General features: G+C 43.9%; 1 protein-coding gene across 7 annotated transcripts in view; it reads left to right on the forward strand.

Moving 5' to 3' along the window:
- Positions 1–25612, forward strand: part of LOC144673114 (NACHT, LRR and PYD domains-containing protein 3-like) — a 404245-nt gene that overhangs the window by 19138 nt on the left and 359495 nt on the right. For 3 of the 7 annotated variants that reach the window (XM_078535100.1, XM_078535101.1, XM_078535103.1), the window contains exons 1-2: positions 9962–11513; positions 17107–17193. The exons of 3 other annotated variants lie outside the window; for them this stretch is intronic. In XM_078535100.1, coding sequence (XP_078391226.1) covers positions 10108–11513; positions 17107–17193 — 1493 coding nt within the window. In that variant the 5' untranslated portion in view covers positions 9962–10107. Of the gene's footprint in view, positions 1–715; positions 883–4318; positions 4491–4595; positions 4662–9961; positions 11514–17106; positions 17194–25612 lie in introns of those variants that run through there. One more of the 7 variants, XM_078535097.1, reaches the window with a different exon arrangement.

Below are 25612 nucleotides of genomic sequence, written 5' to 3' on the forward strand. Positions count from 1 at the left end.
CCCTGCCTTGAGTTGCTAGATCTGTTTGAAATCTATCCCAATTATCACGATGAAGGAGGGCATCCTCAATGTGAAGACATTAGCTCCTTCCACCACTTATGCACAGTGGCAGCAGTGTGTAGTGTCTACAAGATGCACCGTAGCATCTCACCAAGGCTCCTTTGACTCCACCTTCCAAATCCATGACCTTTACCACCAAGAAGAACAAGGGCAACAGATGCATGGGAACACCATAACCTGCAAGTTCCTCTCCAGGCTACACACTATCCTGACCTTGAATAAAATCACTGTTCCTTTCCTGTCACTGTGTCAAAATCCTGGGACTCCCTTCCCAGAAGCACTGTGGGCATACATGCACCAGATATATTGCAGTGGTTCAAGAAGGTGTCTCACCACCTCCTTCTCTGGGGCAATTTGGGATAGACAACAAACGCTGGCCTTGCCAACGACTCCCACATCCAGCAAACAATAAAGACAATTGCTGGGTTTAAATTTGAGATTGATAGCTTCTTGTTAACCATGGGTATGAAGGGATTTGGGGCAAGGTTAGGAATGAGGTCACAAATCAGCTATGCTATCACTTAATGTTTCTGGATTTTCACACTTTGATTGATAATGTGGCTCACAGGAGGATTCAGTCGCTTCCTGTAAAGGAAGTAAAACAACGTGGCTAGAAATTCAATGATATTTGTTTTTCTCCATTTTGTGTTCACAGATCCAAACTCCAGAATCACTGAGCTCTTGACAAAGTGGGATGATTTCCAGCTGTTCCAGTTGACAAAATTTTACTGGGACAGACTAGAACAGGCGATTGAAGAAGGGGTGGATGGAGTCAGCTCATTGATAACATACGAGAAGATTTTCAATGGAAAAGAACATCGGGTAAGTGGGAGGGTTGCAATGAGTTTGGATTATTTAAAATTACAGAAGTTGCAGAATGTAAGGATGATAGAAGACCAAGATCTATCTAGATCATCTTCTAACACCCGGGCAGTCACATGCTGATAATGGTGATAAATCAACCTCCAATAATTAGTCTACACCAGAACCAAGCATGAGGTGAGGAAAGCCTCAGAGCTTTGGGAACCATAGACCCAAAGTGATGTGTTTCTTCCAAGCATACAACACTTACCACTTACAGATACAGCAGCATTGTGGTTATGTTACTGAATTAACAAACTAGTAGCCTGGACTCATACTCCAGAGACCTGAACTTAGATCTCACTGTGACAGTTTGTGAATTTGATCTAAGGTAATTAGATAATATTGAATTGTCGTCAAAAGCCATTTGGGTCGCTCATGTCCTTTAGGGAAGGAAACCTGCCGTTCTTACTCATCCTGACCTGTATATGGCTCCAGACACCCAGCAACATGGCTGACTCTTCACTGCCCTCTGAAATGGTCTAGATCAACATGCAACACAGCTATAAAAGGTGTAATAAGAGCACCCAGCATTGGATTCAGTCACAGCTCAGTCAACCATGCAAAGTCCCCACTAACATTGAAGGACTTGTCACAAATGTGACTAATAAAACAACAGCCTGACATAAGAATAATCCTGTCAATATGACCATCAAACAACATCCCAGACTCTTCTGCTACTATTCCTGGGTATGCCCTTTCCCATTAGATGGATCCACCAGAGATGGCAGCCTAGGGGTATACAGTAACCAGGGAGAGTCCTCAATATAGACTCAGAACCACAGGAAATCTCTTGGCATGGGGCCAAAGATAGACAACAAAACCACCTGCTGATTATTGCCCCCTTTCAGTTGATGAATATGGACTCCTCCAGATTAATTAGAAAAAGCAAGGACAGAGAATTCACTATAGGTGGGGACTTAATTTCTCCCATCAAGAATGGCTCGGTAGCCCCACTAATGACAGAGCTTTCTGAGTCTTGAAAGACATATCTGCCAGACTGGGCTTGCAGCAGTTGGCCAGAGAACCAACAGGAGGTGAAACCCTATTTGTCCTCACCCATCTACCTATTGCAGATGCATCTGTCTATGACACTATAGGAGTGACCACCGCACAGTCCTCGTAGGAAATGAAGTACCGTCTTCAAACTGAAGACACCTCTCATTGTGTTGTGCGATAGTATCAACGTGCTAAATGTGATGGATACACAATAGATCTACTGTCTCTAAACTCACTATCCACAAAGCGCTGTGGGCCATCAGCTGCAGAATTGTGGTAAGGCATATCCATCACTCCAGCCTTTCAATCAAACCAGGGGCTCAACCCTGGTTCAATTCATGTTTAGGAGAGCGTTGCAGGATCAGCATCAGGGGTCTATAAACATGAGATGCCAACCTGGTGAGGCTACAACACATCACCATAACATATATACTTCACATCTGTCTTCACCCAAGAGAATGAGGATGAAGATATCGAACTCGGGGAGGGAGACTGCAAGTTTCTTGAGCAAATTGATATCGGGAGTGTCAAGGTATTGGAGGTATTGGCAGTCTTAAAAGTGGACAAATCTCCAGGTCCGGATGATGTGTGTCCCAGACTGCTGAGGGAGGCAAGGGGGCAGATCACAAGGGCTCTGACTCAAATTTTTAATTCCTCTCTGGCCACGGGGGAGGTTCCAGAGGACTGCAGAACAGCTAATGTGGTTCTGCTGTATACGAAGTGTTATAGAGAGAAGCCAGGGGACTGCAGGCCAGTGAGCCTCACGTCAGTGGTAGGGAAACTATTGGAGAAAATTCTGAAGGAGAGAATCTATCTCCACTTGGAGAGGCAAGGTTTGATCAGGGTTAGTCAGCATGGCTTTGTCAGAGGGAGGTCATGCCTAACAAATTTAATTTAATTTTTTGAGGAGGTGACCAGGTGTGTAGATGAGGGTAGTGTAGTTGATGTAGTTTTTATGGATTTCAGCAAAGCCTTTGACAAGGTCCCACATGGGAGACTTGTAAAGAAGGCAAATGCACATGGGATACAGGGTATTTGATGAGGTGGATTCAAAATTGGCTTAGTTGTAGGAGACAGTGTGTGATGACAGAAGGATGCTTTAGTGTCTGGAAGCCTGTGTCCAGTGGCGTACCACAGGGATCTATGCTGGGTCCCCTATTATTCATCATTTATATAAACGACATAGACTATGTAGCGGGGAGGATTAGTAAGCTTGCGGATGACACAAAGATTGGCCGGGTGGTTAACAGTGAGGTTGAGTGTCTTGGGCTTCAGGAAGGTACAGACGGGATGGTCAAATCGGCAGATAAGTGGCAGATGGAATTTAACCCTGTAAAGTGTGAGGTGATACACTTTGGAAGGAGTAATTTGACAAGGAAGTATTCAATGAACGGCATGACACTAGGAAGGTAACCTTGCACCCTCTGGAATGTTAAGCTACTTGGATTCTGCTGCCTTTACACTGTACCACTCCAGGTCCCAGATATCACTTGTGTGCTCACAAACCTATAATATCTCCCAGTCCTCAGATGCCTTCAATTTAAAATTCCCATTCTTCTGTTTAAATAACTTAATGACCTTGACCCTTTCGTTCCTTGTAAGCTGCTCGAGTCCTGAAACCTCCCACTGGAATTCTCCATAGCTCTGACTCTGGCCTTATGAGCAGCCTCTCCTTCACAGCACCACAGTGTTCAGTTATCTTGGGTCCCACTCACTCTCAAAACCTATCCACTTCCCACTCCTTACCAAGTTTTCATACTCGTAGCAAATTTTCAAAAATATCAAGCTTCTGAACTTTCAGTTACTGAGGGGCAAATTGATCAGATTGATTGGATTTTTCACCATTATTATTGGTCGATTCCCCTGACAGATAAATCAACAGTACTGGTTTGGTTCAGTCAATGGTGATTTCTCTGCCAGTTTCCATTTTAAGATTCCTATTCTTCTGTTAAAATAACTTAATGACCAGAATCGTCCCTTCCCTTCCAGCAGAGATCTGATTTGCTGCTATTTTCTTGCTGAGTTAATGAGAAACTGTAACAGCAAGAAGTCAGTGTGAGGAAACAAGTGGATCATATTGTCAATCAATAATTTGACAAAGAAAACTCATCACACTGATCACATTAAAATACTGCAGATTGTCAATGATTCCTCACTCCCCCCAAAATGTATTTCAGACTTCTGGCTTAGTTTATTCACATTTATTTGCTGTTAATGACTGAAATGAGATGAAGATGATTTTTAGTGAATGTTCATTATGCATCAGTTCTCAGCCCAGTGACTGTTTATTGTGCTCAAAACAATTGGAAACGCCATCACTGAGCAGATCCTTTCCTTCTCATTCTCGGTGTTTATCTTTCACTCTGATCCTCAATATATTCATTCTTATTCTTTGCAGAAAGTCACCGAGCTCACGGATAAGGGAAACCGGGCGGACAGTTCCAAGCTTCTCCTAAGTCTGGTGATGGAGAAAGGCTCTCGGGCCCGAAGGGTGATGTGGGAATCCTTTGTGAAAGTGCATCATGGGGTCCCAAAGTTGGATAAAATAATAAAAGAAATACAGGAACTTGGTACGTTAAAATCACACAGTGAATTCAATTTCAGATTCAAACATTGCAGATTTTGCTATAACACGTCAGAGATCTGATTTCATGAAAGTTAATTGCTTTAAACAGGTTCTGATAGATTTGATTATATGAACATTGGAAGAGGCTTATCGGAAGTACCCAGTCACCTGAAAGGTAAGAGATGAAATGGACATTTCAAACCATTTCACTTTTTTTTATTCATTCACGGGATGTGGGCTTCGCTGACTGGACCAGCATTTATTGCCCATCCCTAGTGGCCCTTGAGAAGGTGGTGGTGAGCTGCATTCTTGAACCACTGCAGTCCATGTGGTGTAGGTACGCCCACAGTGCTGTTAGGAAGGGAGTTCCAGGATTTTGACCCAGCGACAGTGACGGAGCAGCGATATATTTCCAAGTCAGGATGGTGAGCGACTTGGAGGGGCAACCTCCAGACGGTGGTGTTCCCATCTATCTGCTGCCTTGGTCCTTATAGGTGGTAGTGGTCGTGGGTTTGGAAGATGCTGTCTAAGGAGCCTTGGCGAATTCCCGCAGTGCACCTTGTAGATGGTACACACTGCTGCTACTGTGCGTCAGTGGTGGAGGGAGTGAATGTTTGTGGATGTGGTGCCAATCAAGCGGACTGCTTTGTCCTGGACAGTGTCCAGCTTCTTGATTGTTGTGGGAGCTGCACTCATCCAGGCAAGTGGGGAGTATTCCATCACACTCCTGACTTGTGCCTTGTAGATGGTGGACAGCTTTGGGGAGTCAGGAGGTGAGTTAATTATTGCACGATTCTTAGCCTCTGACCTGCTCTTGTAGCCACAGTATTTTTGTGGCTAGTCCAGTTCAGTTCCTGGTCAATGGTAACCCCGAGGATGTTGGTAGTGGGGGATTCAATGATGGTAACACCATTGAACATCAAGGGGCGATGGTTGGATTCTCTCTTGTTGGACATCGCCATTTTCTGACACTTGTGTGGTGTGAATGTTACTTGCTACTTGTTAGCCATGCCCTCCTTCACTCTTCATTGAACCCCTGGCTTGATGGTATTTGTAGAGTGGGGGATACGCCGGGCCATGAGGTTACAGATTGTGTTCGAGTACAATTCTGCTGCTGCTGATGGCCCACATCGATGCCCGTTTTTGAGTTGGCTGGATCTGACTGAAATCTATCCCATTTAGCACGGTGGTAGTGCCACACAACACAAAGCAGGATATCCTCAATGTGAAGGCGGGACTTCGTCTGCATAATGACTGTGCGATGATCGCTCCTACCGATACTGTCATGGACAGATGCATCAGCGGCAGGCAGGTTGGTGAGGATGAGGTCAAGTGTGTTTTTCCCCTCTTGTTGGTTCCCTCACCGCCTGCTGCAGACCCAGTCTAGCAGCTATGTCATTTAGGACTCAGCCAGCTCGGTCAGTAGTGGTGCTACCGAGCCACTCTTGGTGATGGACATTGAAGTCCCCCACCCAGCGTACTGCGCCGTTGCCACCCTCAGTGCTTCCTTCGTTCAACATAGAAGAGAACCGAATCAGCTGAGGGAGAGTGGCACGTGGTGCTCAGCAGGAGGTTTCCTTCTCCACGTTTGACCTGATGCCATGAGAATTCTTGGGGTGTGAAGTCGATGTTGAGGACACCCAGTGTAAATACCACTGTGCCACCACCTCTGCTGACAGGACTCCCAGTCCCATGGATAAGGATGGATATTATCTGATAATATGGGACATTATCTCCATGAGGATTGACTAGCCTGTGAGACAGCCCTCCCAATTTTGGGAGATGTTAGTATGGAGGGCTTTGCAGTGTCGACAGGGCTGCGATTGCCGTTGTTGTTTCCTTTGTCAATACCGGGTGCTGCATCTGGTTTCATTCCTATTTTGTGTTCCAACTGTGTGCGAGGCCATTTCAGAGCTCACTGCAAAGAGCTAATTGCTGTGGGTCTGAAGTTGCATGGAGGCCAGACCAGGTAAGGACGGCAGATGGGTTGAACCAGATGGGTTTTTACAACAATCGACAATGGTTTCATGGTCATCATTAGGCTTTTAATTCCAGATTTGTATTGAATTCAAATTCTACCATCCACCATGTCGGGATTGGAACCCAGGCTCCCAGAGCAGTACTCTGGGTCTCTGGGTTACTAGTTCAGCGACAATACCATCGCCTCCTTTCTGAGAATGCGAATGATTGGAACGTTTGTTTTAGAGATTCTCAGATTCTGAAAATCAGATGCTGGGAAACAGGAGATTGAACATGATGAGGATTTGTCATTGATCCTCAACTATGGACATATTCAATTTACAATTCATATGATATGATTTCTGTTGTATTCTGTAAATATGTGGGCAGTGCATTTTTTGACTTGAGTTTTGACCAGCTGCTGTTTGCTATTCTGATATTTTATACACAGCTGCCAGAATCCCACTATGCTGTGAATCATAATGCAAACCTGTGTGTGCACGGATTCTCTGGGCTCACAGTGAACAGCTGGGCCCTGAGCCAGATGTTACGGGTTCCCTGCACCCAAGAAATCATTCCCATCATTAACAAATCAAATGCTGAGCAGGAAGATCGCAGAAGGTCCACCAAGCCAATTCCACACCACAATGGCTCAACCATGATGGCTAAACAGTTCTTCCCGCCGCTGCCTCCCACTCCCCCACCCCTGCCACTCTCAAGGATCTCCTGGTAGAGGCAAAAATAGAAAAGCCCAGAGTCAGTGTGGGAAAACGTTCCCTCGTATTCTTCTCTGACCTCCTCAGTTGATCGAATCCAATTCAGGAAATCACGTTGTCCAGTTGTTACCTATAAGCCAGTTACTTTCTACATGATGCGATCTCTGTCCAAGTCAGGAACTGGTCCAGCTCCCTCTTCAGAGTCAGCACCGACCATAGCAACTGGAAACTCATTCCAAAGGCTCACAGTTCTCTGGGTAGAGAAAAGAAACACTGAATATGCTGGCTATTCCTACACTTACATAGTTTAAACTAATCCTCCCCAATTTGATAAACTAGCATAATCTATCAATCAGGACTCTGTCTAGGCATTCATGTATTTACTAGGCCTCTGTAAATTAGCATAAATCTTTGCTGCTTGAAAGTAAATAAATAAAATCCTTGAGCCTGTCTGAGTAGCTGAGCTTCTCTAAGCTGGGAATCATTCCTGCAGCTCTCCTTTGGAACTTTTCCAATGATACTCTATTATCCACCATGTAGGGGTAACCAAAACTGCGCACACTATTGAGATGTGGTCTGACCAGGAACCTGTACAGGCAATGTGATAGCCTTTGTTTTATACTGATTGGTTCCATTAATATAAACTCAATACTTTGTTCGCTTTACCTACAGTTTTTCTACATTTATCATGCTCCTTCAGTGATCTGTATGCAATAACATCAATATCTTTTTTTATATCTACCCTGTCTCAGTATTGTTCCCTGCAAATGATGCTTGTATTCAATATTGGCCCAATCAATATGTATGAGGTATAGTTATCTGAATGGAACACTGTTTGCCTATGATTGTCCACAGTTGTAGCAGATCTAAATGCTTTATTGGATTTGATCGCCCTCTACTATCTTAATCTTCGAATCGATGTATTTGTCATCTGAAAACGTATATATTGTACTCCTAACACCCTACTACTTGTGCTCCTGATTCATATTTTCACCCTTGTCCAGTTCATAAATACAGATTGTCAAAAATCATGGGTGTAGGACCAACCCTCGGGAGAGATCACTTGTCACATATCTTCCAATTAAATTTTAGGTTCGGGATTGAAGAGATTTCCTAATCCAGTTTCAAATTTCAACTCACACTCCATCAAATGAAGGATGCTTATCGAAGGCTTTCTGAAAGTCTAGAGTGACAATGTCCACCAGATTTCTCCCATGCCCTATCCTAGTGACTTCCTCAATAAACTCCACCAAATTTGTTGGACACAAGCTAATTTTTTTGAAGTTGTGTTGTGAATTTCTAATGGCCTCTTCCTTTTCCCAGTGATCATAAAGAACATTCCTTATTATCCCTTCCACCATTTGTTCCTTTTTAAATGGTATGGATAATGTTAAAGAAATTTGAAACATTACATTTTTATTATTTCACGGAACAGAATGAGAGGTCAGAAAGTCTTTGATCCGAAATGAGAATATCTACAGATATTCACACAACAGAACATTAATGTGGAGAAATGTGAGGAAAAGGGAATATTCAGGGTGACTGGGAATCTACTGACCCATTTCCTCATGGCGGTGAAAGGGAGCTCACTATTCTATTCAAAGAATAATCCTACAATTCACGGGTTGTGTTTGAACCCAATGTAATAATTAAAATAAATATATTTTCAATTTCCCAAAACTGTTGAAAATTGGAGCAAAATTTATTATTTGTAAACAGTTCAAATGAACTGTGAATGTTCCTGCTCTAATGTTATATGGAATGAAGTAGGTAGTTGTTCCATTTCTAGTTCTGATCAGTAAGATGACAGGACTATTATAAAAACACAATCAATGTATGCATGTGTAAAACTCCTGAAAAAGTGTTAGCGATTTCTGAAACGCAGGACAACAGGAAAAGGATTATTCTTTTTGAGTTCTCTGCCCGAAGGCAGGTCTGACTCACAGCTAAACCATGGTAGGGCAAGGAGGCAGGTCCAAGATCCACCCCAGCTGGAATGGAATCGAGCCCCATGCTGTTGGCACTAACCTGGTCCAGACTGGCTGCCCAGAAAACTGAGCCAATCGGCCCTAAATCTCAGATAACCTGCCCACAGCCTGACAGAATACCAGAAGGAATCTTGCTGTCCAAGTGCACAGTGATATCAAAGATAACTTGGTGAAGGCAGGTTACAATAACAGTGGGACTCCTGAACAATTACAGTCACTCCCTCTCCCACTCCTATCCAATGTCCTATTTACCATTGCTGCAGAAGATTGGCTTCGCTGAGGATTTCATAAACTGATTGACAGGAACATCTACCATCATATAACCAGGGCCTTTGTGGATTCGTAATGAGGTGTCTAGAGTAAGGGCAGGTCAGAGAGTGTTAACCATCAGAGAGAAAATATCACCTTTATAAAATCTCCATGTTCAGTAAATATTAGAAAAAAGTGACGACTTTAAATTTTTCTTGGCCATTGCTCACTTTCAAGCGAGGTTTCCAATAATTGAACTTTAATTCCAGCACAAACTTCGATTGAAACCGTAAAATGAATCTATCTATTCAGCAAGATCATATTGAGAAGCCTTTTATGTTACTACAACTAACATTTTCTGTCTATTCTAATTGAAGGTGTTCAACAGAAACACAAGGAGATGCTCCGGGCTCAAGCTGAAACATTGAAAGTGAACACTATCCTAATAAAGGAGAAGGTTAAGATTTTCCAGCTGGTTGATCGATACGCTGAGCTAACAGTTATTTCTAATGTTCGAGATCGGACACTTGTAGAACATGAACTGCTGGCAAGAGGCCGGGACCATGAAGAGTGGAGAAAGAAAGATCTCCGGAGAGAACTGGAAAAAATCCGAACTGATCAGTTGTTCCAGAGCAGTTTTTCCCTGAGAAAATCCAAATCTGGGAGTTCAGCAGCAGTGAGTGGAGTCCCAGGGATCGGAAAAACAACAATGGTACAAAAGATTGTTTATGACTGGGCCACTGGGAAAATATACCCAGACTTTCAATTTGTTTTCAGTTTTAAATTCCGGGATTTGAACACCATTAACTGCAGAATAAACCTGAGGAATCTGATACTGTTTTTCTATCCTTACTTTGGGAATGTTCTGGGAGAGCTCTGGAAGAACCCAGAGGGATTGCTGTTTATATTCGATGGTTTGGATGAATTCAAGGACAGGATTGATTTTGCTGACAATCGGAGAAATACAGAACCTCAGTTCATGTGCACAGATCCCGAATGCAGGTGTAAAGTGTCTGACATTGTGTACAGTTTAATACAGCACAAGCTGCTCCCAGGATGCTCAGTGCTAGTGACCAGCCGCCCCACTGCATTACATTTATTGAAAAAGGCTGAGATCAGTGTCTGGGCTGAAATCCTGGGATTTGTTGGTGATGAACGGAAGGAATATTTCAACAAGTTTTTTGAAGATCAGACGGTAGCAGCAGCTGTTTTCAAACACGTGGAGGAGAACGAGATCCTGTACACCATGTGCTACAACCCTTCCTACTGCTGGATCCTCGGTCTGTCACTGGGTCCCTTCTTTACACAAAGAGACAGGAAACACCAGCAAGTTCCCAAGACCATCACCCAACTATATTCCTACTATATTTACAACATTCTGCAAAACCATGGCCGAGAGATTGAAAGCCCCCGTGATGTGTTCCTGAAGCTTGGTGAGATGGCCTTCACAGGAGTCGCTGAGAAGAAGATTGTGTTTAGAAATAGAGATTTGATCCAGTACAATCTGCAACCTTCCCAGTTCCTGTCTGGGTTCCTGATGGAACTTTTGGAGAGAGATGATTCTATCCAGAGTGTGGTTTACACATTCCCACACCTCACCATCCAAGAGTTTGTAGCTGCACTCGCACAATTCCTGACTCCCGATCCCAAGGACATCCAGAAACTCCTCAGTGAAGCGGACAGTGAAGAAGATGGGAGATTTGAGATATTTCTCCGTTTTGTTGCTGGTCTCTCCTCCCCACAATCAGCTTGGCCCCTGGAGGAGTTTCTGAGTCCATTTCTTCATCAAACAACCTGTCGAGTGATTGACTGGGTGAAAGAGAAGGTTAAAGGTCAGATTGGAAACACAGCGACTAAAGCTGGTAAAAGGAACCTCCTGAACGCATTCCACTACCTGTTTGAGTCTCAGAATAAAGCACTGGCTCAGGCCACAGTGGGATCTGTGGAAACACTTTCATTTAGTGGATTGAGACTGACCCCGATTGACTGTGTGGCCCTGTCTCATGTCCTTGAACTCTGTGATACAATAAAACACCTCGATTTATACAGGTGCAACATTCAGTGTGAAGGACTCCGGCGGCTGGAACACGTTCTGTACAAATGCCAGAAGTTGAGGTAATTGCTTGTTTGGTCCTGTAGCTCGGATTTTCATTATTGAAGTTAAATTTACTGTCTTATAAATGAAAAAATAAATAACTTCCAGTTCAAGAAAAAAGAGGCAGAGTCAGAAAAAACTTCACAAAATAAGATGAGTGTAAAATTCCAAATTGGAAGATAAGAATAATGCCTTTGTGAACAAATTGTTGGTTTACTTCATGGTGAATCAAATAGTTTAAGCGTAGGATTTTGATCATAAGAAATAGTGCTAATTATTTACAAAGGGAACAGAATATAGATAGTCTAAAGATAATAAACACCGTGGGGATAAAAATAACTTAAATAATAATAACTATTATAAACCATATCAACTGTAAGCTGTACTGATCACAAGGGAAAATAAGGCCTGTATATCATCATAATTAATCAAATTGTTTCTAGCGGGAGAGTGAAATATCTTAAATTTAGGTAATTACGAAAGAAGACCTTTCGAATTCTAATTATTTAAATTTGCTCCCAATTCTGTTAATTTAATGTAGAAACCTGCTGCTGATCAAAAGTTCGAATTCCCCCATTGCACGTTTATACCCAGAATGCAGACACACGCTGGACAACTGGGAGGAATTTTCAGGAATCTGTACCATTGACTGGTTCTTACACAGAGTGGACAGTCTCTGGTAGAACTGACAGTTGAACAGTTACAACAGGATTTTCTGATAATCCACCCCACATCTGTGAAACTGCCGGGAGCAGGGAACTCCTCAGAAATTCCCTTCAAATATAATAAAAGCTGCACCTGCATTAAATGTAGAGGTTACTTAATGGGGAATAACGTGGGAAACACCCCTCCCATATCAACTAGGGGAACAGGCACATGTCAACTTTGTAACAGGACAGAATAAACTTTCCTTGTTGCATAAAATCCAGCGGATAGATTTTACAGCTGCAGTTAGCACACTTTGACAATATCCAGCAATAGCTGGAAATCAAGATGTGGAAGGGAGAGAGGAACCTGGTGAAATTAGAATCACTAAGGAAGCAGTGCTGAGTGAACTGATGGAGCTGCAGGCTGACAAGACTCCGCGTCCTGATGGGCTTCATCTTAGGGCCTTAAAAGAGGTGATTAACGAGGTAGTGGATGCGCTGGTTTTAATTTTGCAATATTTGCAAGATTCCGGAACGGTTCCATCAGATTGGAAAGTAGCAAATATAACCCTTCTATTCAAGAAGGGAGGGGGGCAGAAAGCGGGAAACTATAAGCCAGTTAGCTTGACATCTGAAGTGGGTAAGGTGTTAGAGTGGAACGTTAAAGGGGTTTTAGCTGGGCACTTAGAGAAACTCAAGGTAATCGGGAAGAGTAAACATGGTTTTGTGAAAGGGGAATCATGTTTAACCAATTTAATGAAGTTCTTTGAAGGAGTGACATGTGCAGTGGATAGAGGGGAGCCTGTAGACATAGTGTGCTTGGATTTCCAGAGGCATTTGATAAAGTGCCGCATCAAAGGTTATTGCATAAAATAAAGACCATGGTGTAGGGATTAACATATTAGCATGGATAGAAACTCTTTCGAGTTATCAACAGTCACAGATTGCAACTCTTTTCGAGTACAATCACAGTTCTTGGTTCCCGGGAGTGGGACATGAACCCACAACCCTCTGATTCAAAGGCAAGGGTGCTATGAACTGAGCCACAGCTGACACCTCTAGCATGGATAGAAGATTGGCTGGCTTTCAGAAAACAGAGGCTATGCATAATTGGGTCTTTTTTTTGATTGGCAGGATGTGATGAGTAACTGCCAGGAGTGCTAAATTTAAGGAACACAGGTTCCATTTCAAACCCAGATAAATTAGAATCATTTTTTTCGTCTGCTTAGTGTTCTGCTGAGTGTTGTATTTATTTGTTGTCCATCATATAGGGCTATAAAATGGGCATTGTGGGCTCACACCTCCTGAATGTGTAATATCCACTTGTTAACAATTTCAGATTACTGAATGGCATGCTGGACCCTCTATTAGTTAAGTGCATGGCAGCCTTGATACTGTGCAAATCTCTCACCTTCACATTCTGCTAAACTCCCACCCTCCAACTGGACCAAAGCTTTAAAGACACTCAGACATTGTCACTGGCAGTGAAGCCTTTGTTCATCATGTTGTCTTGGAGGCCCAGCCAAACTCTATTTCCTCCTGCCTTTGTGACTGTGCCCTGCAGCACACTGGCACAAGATTGCACATACTGAGGCCTTACTCACCCTGGCCACCTTCATGAGGTCAATGAGGCCCTTCTGGCATTGAGGCCAGGTTCTCCTGATAAGCCCAACATTGCTGACCCCTTCAGCTCCTGCTCCCAGGCAGCACGTGTTTGGCTTGGCTTCTTCCTCTTCCCACCGGATGGCATCAGCTGCTCATGTTGGTTGGACACTGCATGTAGGAGGGCTCTGAGTGAGTCCTCATTAAATCGAGGGGCTGGTTTGACCCTTCTCCCCTGCCTCTCCCCTCGCTCCAGTGGCGCAGACATCTCTGAAGGAAAACATGCAGTAACTAGACAACTCCTCCATGCAACGGTTCAAAAAGAATGCCAGCTCTGTTCAGTGGAAAAGTTTGGAGACAGCAGAACTCATAAATAAACACTCAGCTGAACAGCCTGGAAATAGCTGAAGTCCCAGTGAGCCTCCAAGCTGTGAACAATGCCAGCATTTGTTACGTCTCCTGACACTGCCCCATTCCAGAGGGCCCATTAAATTACTGACTGTGACTTCATTTCGGGTCAAGGCCAATGACCTCAAAGGCTGGATATGCCGCCCTCCAATACTGATTGGGCAGATGGTCGCCCCCTGTTGGCCTGAAACCCGCCCTCCGTTCGCAATTGGATCAATTAACGGATCATACGCCAAGTTTGAATGGTGGGTTCGGAGATCCGCCCACTTTCGGGTCAAGTTCCCCCTCCTCCTCCGTACAGGAGCGGATTATTCAGCCCCATGTGTGGGGATTCGGAGGGATTAGGGATTAATGCTAAATAAAGTTGGGGACACCCCTTCCCTGTCAACGAGGAGAACAGGGACACTTCAACTTTGTTATGGGGAGAGAATAACATTTCCTTGTTGTATAAAATCCAGGGGGATGGATTTTAAAGGAACAGTTAGCAGAGTTTCACAATATAATTCTCTCCGAGGTGTTGTACAGAGTAATGTAATGCACAGAGTTAAGAAGGACATGGAATCACTGCTTTAATTCTTGGAAAATTGGGTCGTTCTCATAAAAGCCCAGAATTAACGAAGAACAGAAATGAGACAAGTTTCCTCAAACTTGGTCGGCCAGTCACTGAGCTTCAGGAGAGTAATTCTGATTATCAGGGATTGAGACCAAACTGGGGGACATTTAGAGGCTGCACACAGACAACTCTCTGTCTAATAAACATTGAGAGGGGTGAAAGTGATATTCACCAGTAGTCAAATTAGTGATAGTGAATTGTTGACCAGTTTACACTGCTCACTGTTTCCTTTTCCCTTCAATTGAAAGGAAAATCGGGTGAGCTGTAGTATGGGCGGGTGATCCAATATCACCCATCATACACTATAGACAAAAGATCAAATTACCCCCAATAGATTTAATTTACAGGAACAGTAAAATCTCTGCATTGATTTCTGATGTTGCTTCCATGTTTCCTGTGATATTGGGCAAAACAATTGAATCTGATCTGAGTTTTTATTCAATGTAATTACATTTCGGGGCTCCCCGAACGAGGGAAACAGAGGCAGCGGAGGGAGGTGGCGAAAGTGCCAAGAATACTGGCACCGACAGTGTGTCAATTTCAAGATGCTGATGCTCGTTTCATCATGAATCACCAAGAGTAGGCGGGTTGGGACAGGAATCTCAATTAAGACAGTTGAGAACTTTGTTAAGCACATAATAAGGTTTGAGATTTAAAGTTCTAAAGGAGCGGACAGTTTACCTGTTCATCTGAAGAAAAGTGGGCACAGAGTGGGAGCCAGCTATGGCTGCCACAGCCCAATAAGAAGGTCAGTGGGGCAGGCACTTGGTAAGGGGGTGCGGAGGTGGCAGGGAGAGTGGAAACTCAGGATTTGAATGGGGTTGGCACTCCCAGCAGTGCGGAGGGAAACTCAGGATTTGAATGGGGTTGGCACTCCCAGCAGTGCGGAGGGAAACTCAGGATTTGAATGGGGTTGGCACTCCCAGCAGTGCGGAGGTAAAAGAGGGAGAAAGGCTGCCAAGAACAATTGAGAGGCCACCTTCCCAGAAGGAAGGCTGCAGCTGTCAGATGTTGGATGAGGGGCAACACCCTCTGCAGGGAGGGCAGAACCCCAGGCATCAGAAGGGCACGGGAAAGGAAAGAGGGGCAGGAAGGCAACAGAGGCCGAACATTCAATACAGGAACTACTGCTGAATACGGAGCTATCAAGGCCCAGTGATGGTGGATATTGTGACCCTTCAGGCAGTGGCCACATACATCTGTGCCCTCAATGCTGAATACCTCACAGCGCTGGTCACAGTTATTGTGGCATTGAACTCCTTCACTTCTGGCTCCTTCCAGGGATCAGGTGTGGACCTTAGAGACATGTCACATGTGGCTGCTCACCAGGCCATCTCACAGGTCATGGATTCACTTTTTGCCAGAGCTGGACAGCGCATTCATTTAATAACAGGGAGGCCTTGCAGGGACACAGGGATTCCCCCAGGAGCAGGGTATCACTGATTGTACCCATTGGCCATCAAGGCACCCAGTGACTGGTCAGGGAGATCCATACAGGAAGGGCTTCCACTCCCTCAATGGCTCGTCTGTGACCACAACAAAAACTTCCTCCATGTGTGCACTCACTTTCCTGGCAGCTGCCATGATACTTCATCCTCCAAAGTCTGTGCCCTAGAGGATAACGGATATTCCTCGAAGTGATGTTACTGAGCTCTCTGTGGGAGTCCCAGAAAGAGGCACAATGGCTGGACAACCATTGAACAGGACATCAGGCTTCTGAAGATGTGATTCCAGTGCCTGGGCCAGTCGGGTGGTGACCTCCAATCCCCTCTTGCAAGTGTCTCTGTCAATGTGGAAATCTGCTGCATTCTCCATAACATGGCTGTCCAGAGAGGTGTGGACCTTGAGGACAATGAGGCACTGGGATGACACAGCTCATCGAGGGAACAGCAGGCTGTGAGAGAGGAGGTGAAGGGAGAGGACGCTGAACAAAGTGGAGCCCCTGCTGCATGATGAGGTGGCTTCCTCCTGCCCCCCTCGGGGAAGAGGAACTCGCCCCCGCCCCCCTCCCTCATGGCCTCCAGTTTGACAGCGATAAAGTGAGGGGATTCCCTGCCCTGGGTGCCAAGCCTCGGGCTTCTCACTTCCCTCTGGTGCTGTGGAAGACTTTGGTACAAACTCCTGATCTCTCCCTCAGGACAACCAGCAGCCTCAGTGATGGCTGCCAAGTGAACAGGAAATCTGTCTCCATGACAAATAATGACGTCCCCATGCAAAAATCATAACTTTAATCTCTTTCCCACCGGTTGTGGGTTTCTGACCCAAAATAACCCCAGCTCCTGTTCCTTACATCCATTGTAAAAATTCAGCCTGTTTTAATGTGTTTCTCACTTCTCTGTTTAGACTGACTTCTAATAATCTGGGAGATTCAGGAGTGAAACTACTGTCTGCGGCCCTGAGGAAGCCAGGCTGTAAAATACAGGAACTGGAGTAAGTACCAGACTCTGAGTTTTTGTTTTTAAAAACCGAACGTCTGACACTGTATATTATTATTATTAGTATCAAGATTTAGGTTCTTAATAGCACTATGCATGTTATTATGAGTATCAGTAATAGGATTAATATTAATCAGTGGGGTGAAAATGGACATGGAAATGGCAGGGATGTAAAACAGGTAAAATCACATTTTCTGGCCTCTATAGGAACACCTGATATTGAGGTCTATTGAAGTAGACCCATGTCGCAGATGACCGATGCAACGCTGACTGTTCTGCAACTCCATACATGTCCAATTTCACCCCTGCCTGATTTCCACTGTTTTCCCTCCCTCTGATCTCCAGCCTGTGGACCAACGCTCTCAGATTCTTGTGCTCAGGATCTTGCCTCTGCTCTCAGTACAAACCAGTCACTGACAAACCTGGACCTAAGTAATAATAAACTGAAAGATTCTGGAGTGAAACTACTGTCTGCAGCTCTGAGGAATCTAGATAGTAAAATACAGAAACTACGTAAGAAGATAAGAAATTGGAGTGGGAGTAGGTAATTTGGCCCCTCGAGCCTGCTCTGCTATTCAATAAGATCATGGCTGACATGCTTGTGTTTTGAATTTCACATTCCTATCTTCTGTTGATAATCTTTGATTCCCTTGCCTAACAAGAATCTATGCAGCTCCGCCTTAAAAATATTCAATAACCCCACCTCCACCACTTTCTGAGGCAGAGAGTTCCACAGTCTCACAACTGTCTGAGAGAAAAAATTCTCATATCTGTTCATAAATGAAAAACCCTAATTTTAAAAACAGTGACCCCGAGTTCTGGACTCACCCACAGGAGGAAAAATCTTTTCCATGTCCACCTCATCAGGACCATTCAGCATCTTATACACTTAAATCAAATCACCCCTCACGCTTTTAAACTCCAATGGAAACAAGCACAGTCTGTCCAACCTTTCCTCATAAGACAACCCACTCATTCCAAGTATCAATCTAGCAAACCTCCTTTGAACTGCCTCCAACGCATTTACATCCTTCCTTAAATAAGGAGACCAAAATTACACACTGTTCAAGACCAATGCCCCGTATAACTGAAGCATAACATCCTTACTTCTATGTTCAATTCCCCTTTAATAAAGGACAGCATTTCATTAGCCTTCTGAATTACTTGCTGTACCTGCATACTAACTTTTTATGACTCATCTACTAGAACACCCAGATCCACCTGCACCTCAGAATTCTGCAGTCGTTCTCTGTTTAAATAATTCTCTACTTTTTTATTCTTCCTGCCAATGTGAACAACTTCTCAGTTTTCGAAGTTATTATCCATTAGCCAGGTTTTTGCTCACTCACTCAACTTATCTATATCCATCTGCAACCTCCTTCTATCCTTTTCACAACATACTTTCCAACCTATTCTTTGTGTCATCTGAAAATTTAGTGACCATGCCATCACTCCCTTCATGTAAATCATTGATTTAAATTGTAAAAGGCTGAGATCCCAGCACAGATCCCTGTGGGACTCCACTCGATACATACTGCTTTTTGGAAAAAAGACCCATTTTTACATACTCTGCTTTCTGCTAGCCAATCAATCTCCTATCCATGCTAAAATGTTACCCCCTACACCACGAGCATTTATTGTCCACAGTAACCTTTGGCATGGCACCTTATCAAACGCCTTCTGGAAATTCAAGTACAGTCTGTCTACAAGCTCCCTTTATCCACGGTGCATATTACTCCTTCAAATAATTCCCAATAAACTGGTTAAATATGGGCAGAATTTTCGGGTTGGCGAGCGTGGGTGGGGCCTGCTCGCCGACGCGTAAAATGCGCACGGTGACATCGGACGGGAGTCTCAGTGTCACTGCGCGCTATTTAGATTTTCAGTTTGGTAGGTGTCAAAGGCCTATTGAGGCCATTAAGAAAGTAAGGAAAGTAGTTCAGAATGCTGCCTGTCCAACCTTAAGGTTGAAGGGAAGGCAAAGTGTCCAGGTGGCCTTCACATATTTCATGAAACCTCATCCATGGGCGGGATCAGGTTTCATGAAGGGTTTATTAATTAAATAAAACATTTTTAAACATTTGATAAACGCTGTCACATGAGGAGACCTGTCTAAATAATTTTTTGTGTCTTTAATTAAAAACTTTCATTCAGCACTTAATCTCCGTGAGGCCGCTCCGTGCCTCAGGGAGATTTCTGCCTCTGTCACCCGCGCATGTGTGAAAGAGCGCAGGCCCCGACTCAGGGAATCCAACCCCAGCCCCACTCCCGCTGCCCCCACAGGGAGCGTTCAGCGCTTCGGGGGCGTGCGTCACACTGGGCGGGCTTTAATTGTCCCGCCCACGTAAAATGGCGGCACAGCCTCGATCTGGGGTCCCCATCGGGATCGCGCCTGACCCCACCCAACCCCCCTCCCTTTCTACCCATGATTTTCCTTCCACAAAACCATGCTGATTCTACCTGATTACCCGAATTTATCTCAGTGTTTAGATACAACCCCCTTAATGATCAATTTTTACAACTTCCCCACCACAAATACCTACAGTTTCCTGTTTTGTGCCTCACTCCCTTCTTGAATAGACAGGTTATATTTGTAACTTTCCAGTCTGATGGAACATTTCCAGAATCTAGTGAATTTTGGAAAATTGGCACCAACACACCATGTAGCTCATTAGCCACCTCTTTTAATACGCGAGGCTGTTGTCCATCAGGGTGAGGAGACTTGTCAGCCCGCAGCTCCATCAGTTTGCTCTGTACCACTTAGTGATTGACTTTTTACCAAGTTCCTCTCCCCTTTCACCTTCTGATTTGCAGCTATTACTGGAATGTTTTTTTGCATCCTTTATAGTGAACACAGAAATAAAATATTTGTTCATTTCATTCGCCATTTCCTTATTATCTACTAATAATTCCCCACTGTCACTCTGTAGAGGAACAACACTCACTTTACTTAGTCTTATCCTTTTTAAGTACCTGTAGAAACTCTTGTTGTCCATTTTTACATTTCTAGCTAGCTTCCTCTCGTGCGCTAATTTATTTCTCCTGATTAACCTTTGAGTCATTCTTTGCCATTCTTTATATTCTGACCAATCATCTGTCCTGCCACTCATCTTTGCACTGTTATATGCATTTTCCTTACGTTTGATGCTTACCTGAACTTCTTTAGTTAACCATGTAACCAGTTATGTAAATAAGTTAAAGATTTTTTTCTTTATCGTAGGAATATACTTATTCTGAATATTCTGAACTATCTCCTTAAATGTTTCTCTGTTGACATATCCTAAAGCTAAGTATCCCAGTTCACTTCTGCTTGCTCAGCTTTCATGCCCACATAGTTGCCCTTATTTAAATTTAAGGTACTAGCTCAGACCCATTCTCCTCCCTTTCAAACTGGATGTAAAATACAATCATATTGTGGTCGCTGCTACTTAGTTGTGCCTTCACTTTCAGGTCACTAATTAATCTTTTCACGTTACACAATACCAAGTCTAATATAACCTGCTCCCCGGTTAGTTCCAGAACATGCTGCTCTAAGAAACTATCTCGAAAGCATTGTAAGGACTCCTCATCCAGGCTACGCTGCCAATCTGATTTTTCCAGTTTATATATAGATTAAAATCACCCATGGTTATTGCCGCCGCTTTATCACAACCACCCAATATTTCTTCTTGTCCTCCATTGTGGTTACTGTTAGGGGGCCTGTAGACCACTCCCACTAGTGACTTTTTCCCCTACTATTTCTCATCCCAACTCAGACCGACTCTATATTCTGATCTCCTGAAGCAAGGTCATCTCTAACGGTTGCACCAATGCTATCTTTGATTACCAGTGCTACCCCTCCACCTTTACCGAGCTTCCTATTCTTCTTCAATGTCATGCACCCCTCAGTATTCAGGGCTGAATCCTTGTCATCCTGCAGCCATGACCCCATAATGGCTATCGGGTCATATTTATTTACTTCAGTGTGCTCTAACAATTCATTTACTTTGTTATGATCGCTCCATGCATTCAGACACAAAGCCAATAGTTTTGCCTTTGTTATCTTTGTAACATCTAGTCTTGACTGTTGGTGTATTCTCTGTGCTTTCCCTTTGGCCCTTCCTGCCATTCTCTGTCCCTCATTTCTCATATTACTATTTTGTTTTCCTGTCTTGACTCTACCCCTTGATTTGCTACATCTAGCCAAGTGTGTTCCCTCACTCACCGCCCCCACCCCCTCCCGTCCCCGTGCACCCCGTTTGGTTCAAAGCCCTCTCTACTTCCCTAGTTACGCAATTCACAGGAACACTCATCCCAGCATGGTTCAGGTCCATGGTACAGCCCCCACTTTCCCCAGTATTGGTGCTGGTGCCCCACAACCCGGAACCCATTCCTCCCCACACCAGTCTTTGAGCCACGTGTTCGTCTCTCTAATTTCATTTGCCCTCTGCCAATTTGCACGTGGCTCAGGTAATATCGCATAAAGTAGTACCTTTGAGGCTCTGCTTCTTAATTTGGTACCTAGACCTTCACACTGACTTTGCAGAACATCTTTCCTTTTCCTGCCTATGTCGTTGGTACTTAGATGGTCTACGACAATTGGATCCTCCCCATCCCACAGCACGTTCCTCTCCAGCTCTGAACAGATGCCCTGACCCCTGGCACTGGGCAGGGAGCACAGCTGTCTGGACCCTCACTCCTTGCTACAGAGAAGAGTGTCAATTCCCCTCACTATACTGTGTCCTATCATAAGTACATTCCTGTTTGCTCCCCCTCACATGAATGGCTTCCTGTACCATGTTACCATGGCCAGTCTGCTCATCCACCTTGCAGGCCTTGCTTTCGTCCACACAGGTTGTGAGCACCTCAAACCTGTTTAATAATTGCAAAGTCTGAGGCTCCTCCACTGCTGTATGCTTGGTCCCTTTACCTGTTTTGCCCACAGCCACGTCATCCTGTCCCTCACTGTTGACCAAAACAGGTGACCCTATTCTAAGATGTGTGACCATCTTTTGGAACAACGTGCCCAGTCATTTCTTCCCCTCCCTTGTGTTGAGCAGAGCCTGCAGTTCGGTTTCCAGGTCACTTAGCCTGGTCTGGAATTCCTCTAGTTGCTTACAGTTTCTGCAGGCATGTTTGTCATGGATCGCCTTGGCACCCAAGCGACCTCACATCCCACAGCTGCAACGCAACACCTGTCCTGCCATTTTACCCTATCTTATTTAGTTCACTTAACTGAATGACTTTATTCCTATGTGTGCTATAGTTTACTGTGCTTATTGAATGAGAGTACCACTGACAACTAAAAGTTATATGCTTCTTGAATACACAGGTATGTGTTTTAATTATTTTTTTAATGCATGTTTAAATTTTAATGTTAAGCTTTTAGAGTTTCGGGTTATTTAATTTCAAAGTCTTGGTTATTTTTATTTATAGATCTACCTTAACTCCCACTCCAGTCTAAGCGCGCACACTGTCCCTCCCACTGGGCACTTACCGGCCAATCAACGCACTGGCTTCCTGTGATGTCACAATTGCCTTTCCCCCCCACTGCTGCTTGTCAGCAGCTGAAATGGTGCATTCCTCAGCTCCCGACTGCAGCTCCGCTCCCACTCCCAGCAAGGTCGGCCGCTCTGCTATCCCTGGTCATTATTTGTAGGCATTCCTCAGATCCTAACTGTCGCCCGCAGCTCCGCTCTGACTCCCAGCAAGGTCGGCCGCTCTGCAATCCCTGGTCTTTATTTGTAGGCATTCCTCAGCTCCCGACTGTCTCCTGCAGCTCCGCTCCCACTCCCAGCAAGGTACCAGACTGTGAGATTGTGTTTATAATTACTGTATGTCTGATGCTGTAAATTATTACGAGTATCAGTAATAGTGTCACTAATAAAGACTGCACATTTTCATTACTACATGTATTAGTCTTATTAATAAACACCCCAGATTTACTCTGATTCATGAAATGTTTCTCTCTCTGATCTCCAGCCGGATAGTAACAGACTCACATATTCATATCTTCCCTCTCAGTACAAATTGGGCACTGATGAGTCTGGACCTGAGTTACGACAAACTGCAAGATTCAGGAATAATACCTTTAAAAATCATTTAAAGTCATTCTCAAAGACATGAATCAGAATTTAAAAACAAAGAAGAAGATTATTGCTTCTACAATTCCCTTGGTGGAATTTTATGGTCCCTCTCGCCAGTGGGATTTTCCAGACCCCGCCGAAGTCAATGGATTGTGAACGGCCCATCCTATTTTACAGCCCCTCCCGTGCTGTAAAATTCCCCCCCATATTGTATTCTTACATTTTTAGCTTAGGTTAATTAGACATTCACATTATAGATCTTTAAACTTGAAAGCTTCTCAGTTTGTAATAAAAGTATAAAACTTCCATAAATATATTGGTATGGCAGATAATAAACTATCAAAATGAATAAGCTATCACAATCTGTGGCTCCCAATAACCCAACAGTAAAATTCAGAAACTGTGTGAGATGTTCTTTCTGATAACGGGATGTCGAACACTGTACGGTATCATTAGTATCAGTCATGGTGTCATCAACAACAACATCAACTTCCATTCATATAGCAGCTTTAATATAGTTAATTGTCCCAAGACACTTCACAGGAGTGTTATCGAACAGACTTGGGCAGTGTGGAAAATGAGATATTAGGACAGGCAACTAAAAGCCAAGTCAGGGAGGTAGATTTTAACGAGAGTGTTAAAGGAGAAGAGAGGGGTAGAGAGTTGGAAGGAATTAGGGAGGGAAATCCAAAGCTTGGGGCTGAAGAGCTCAAGGTGCAGCTGCCAATGACAATAATTTTCATATTTAATAATCTGAATCATAAACACATTGTTATTATTAGTATTGGGAATAGTGTTATTTAAAATAAAACTTATTAATAGGCACATAATTAGCTTGGCAGCGAAGTTAAAGCCCAAGTAATGAAAGGGACTGTGACAGCATGGATATAAAGTTGTCTGAGTGACAGGAAACAGAAAATAGTTGTTAATGGTTGTTTTTCAGTTCGAGGAAGCAGACAGTGGAGCTCTCCACCGGTTGCTTCAGGACGAGCAGTATTACATGTCTTGATATATGTTCATGACTGAGACTTGAGTGCACCTAAAAATGAGGTGCCCAACTGGTGAAGTTGCAACCCAGGACAACTTGCATGCAACTAATGGGAGAAGCACGTGATCCCCCAACCAACCGATAAGATCAAAGTTTTGTACACCTGTCACATCCAGTTGTGAATGGTGACGGGCGATTAAACAGCTCACTGGAGGAAAAGGCTTCACCAATGTTCCCATCCTCAATGTCTGACGATTATTGGCTCAAACAGTCCAATTTAACTGGGTCAGACCCATTCTTAGACCATTAAAGTTGGCTTTCCCCATATTAATTATTCTTATCTGGGCTGTTCTTTGGTTTATCCCATAGTCAGCTTAAACCTTACGATACAGTGATCACTCCTTTATACTTGATCTACTTGGCCCATCTCATTCCAAAGAATCATGTCAAGCTGTGCATCCTTCCTCACACTGGAAACACGTTGCTATAGAACAATTTCCTGGTCACTCTAGGAATTCTTGCCCCTCTCTGCCTGTCACATTAATACTATCCCAGTCTATATTTGGACAATTTAAGTTCTTCAGTATAACTACTTCATAATTCTTGCACCTCTCTGGAATTTCCTTACAAATTTGTTCTTCTCCATCTTTCCCCTAGTTGGTAGCCTATAGAATAGCAATGTAATTGCACATTTTTTGTTCCATAGATCGAGCCATATAAATTCTGTCCTTGTCCTCTTTGGATCATCCCCTTTCTCCAGCACTGAAATATTCTGCTTAATCATTGCAACCACCCCATTCCATTTTCTCCCTTTCCTATCTTTCCTGAATACCCTATATTCAGGAATAGTTAATACCCAGCCCTGCCATTCGCTGAGTGAGGCCTCTGTTACTGCCACAGCACCATATTTCCACATGGCACGTGCACCTGGAACTCCCCAATCTTATTTACCACACTCCATGCATTCACTAACATGCTCTGTAACCCTGATTTAGACTTTATTGTCTTCCCCCTTACTCTGTACAGACTTAATAACTTACTATTTCCTACTCTAGTGCTATATATTTCTCCCAGCATTCCTTGGTATTCCTCTCTGATATTACCTCCTGGTTCCCACACTCCTGCCAAGTTAGTTTAAACCCTCCTCAATACCAGGAGCAAATCACCAGGCACTCAGCTCCAGCTCTGTTTAGGTGCAATCCATCTGGCCTGTAGAGGTCCCACCTCCCTCAGAGCTGGTTACAAAGTCCCAGCAATTCTTAATCCCTTTCCCCTGCACCATCTTTGCAGCCACTAATTCATCTGCTTACCCTCCTATTTCTGTGTTCACTTGTGCGGGTTAAGAGGAGTTATCCAGAGAT

This window comes from Cetorhinus maximus, unplaced genomic scaffold, assembly GCF_964194155.1.
Source record: "Cetorhinus maximus unplaced genomic scaffold, sCetMax3.hap1.1 HAP1_SCAFFOLD_286, whole genome shotgun sequence".
In the NCBI taxonomy this organism is placed as follows: domain Eukaryota; kingdom Metazoa; phylum Chordata; class Chondrichthyes; order Lamniformes; family Cetorhinidae; genus Cetorhinus; species Cetorhinus maximus.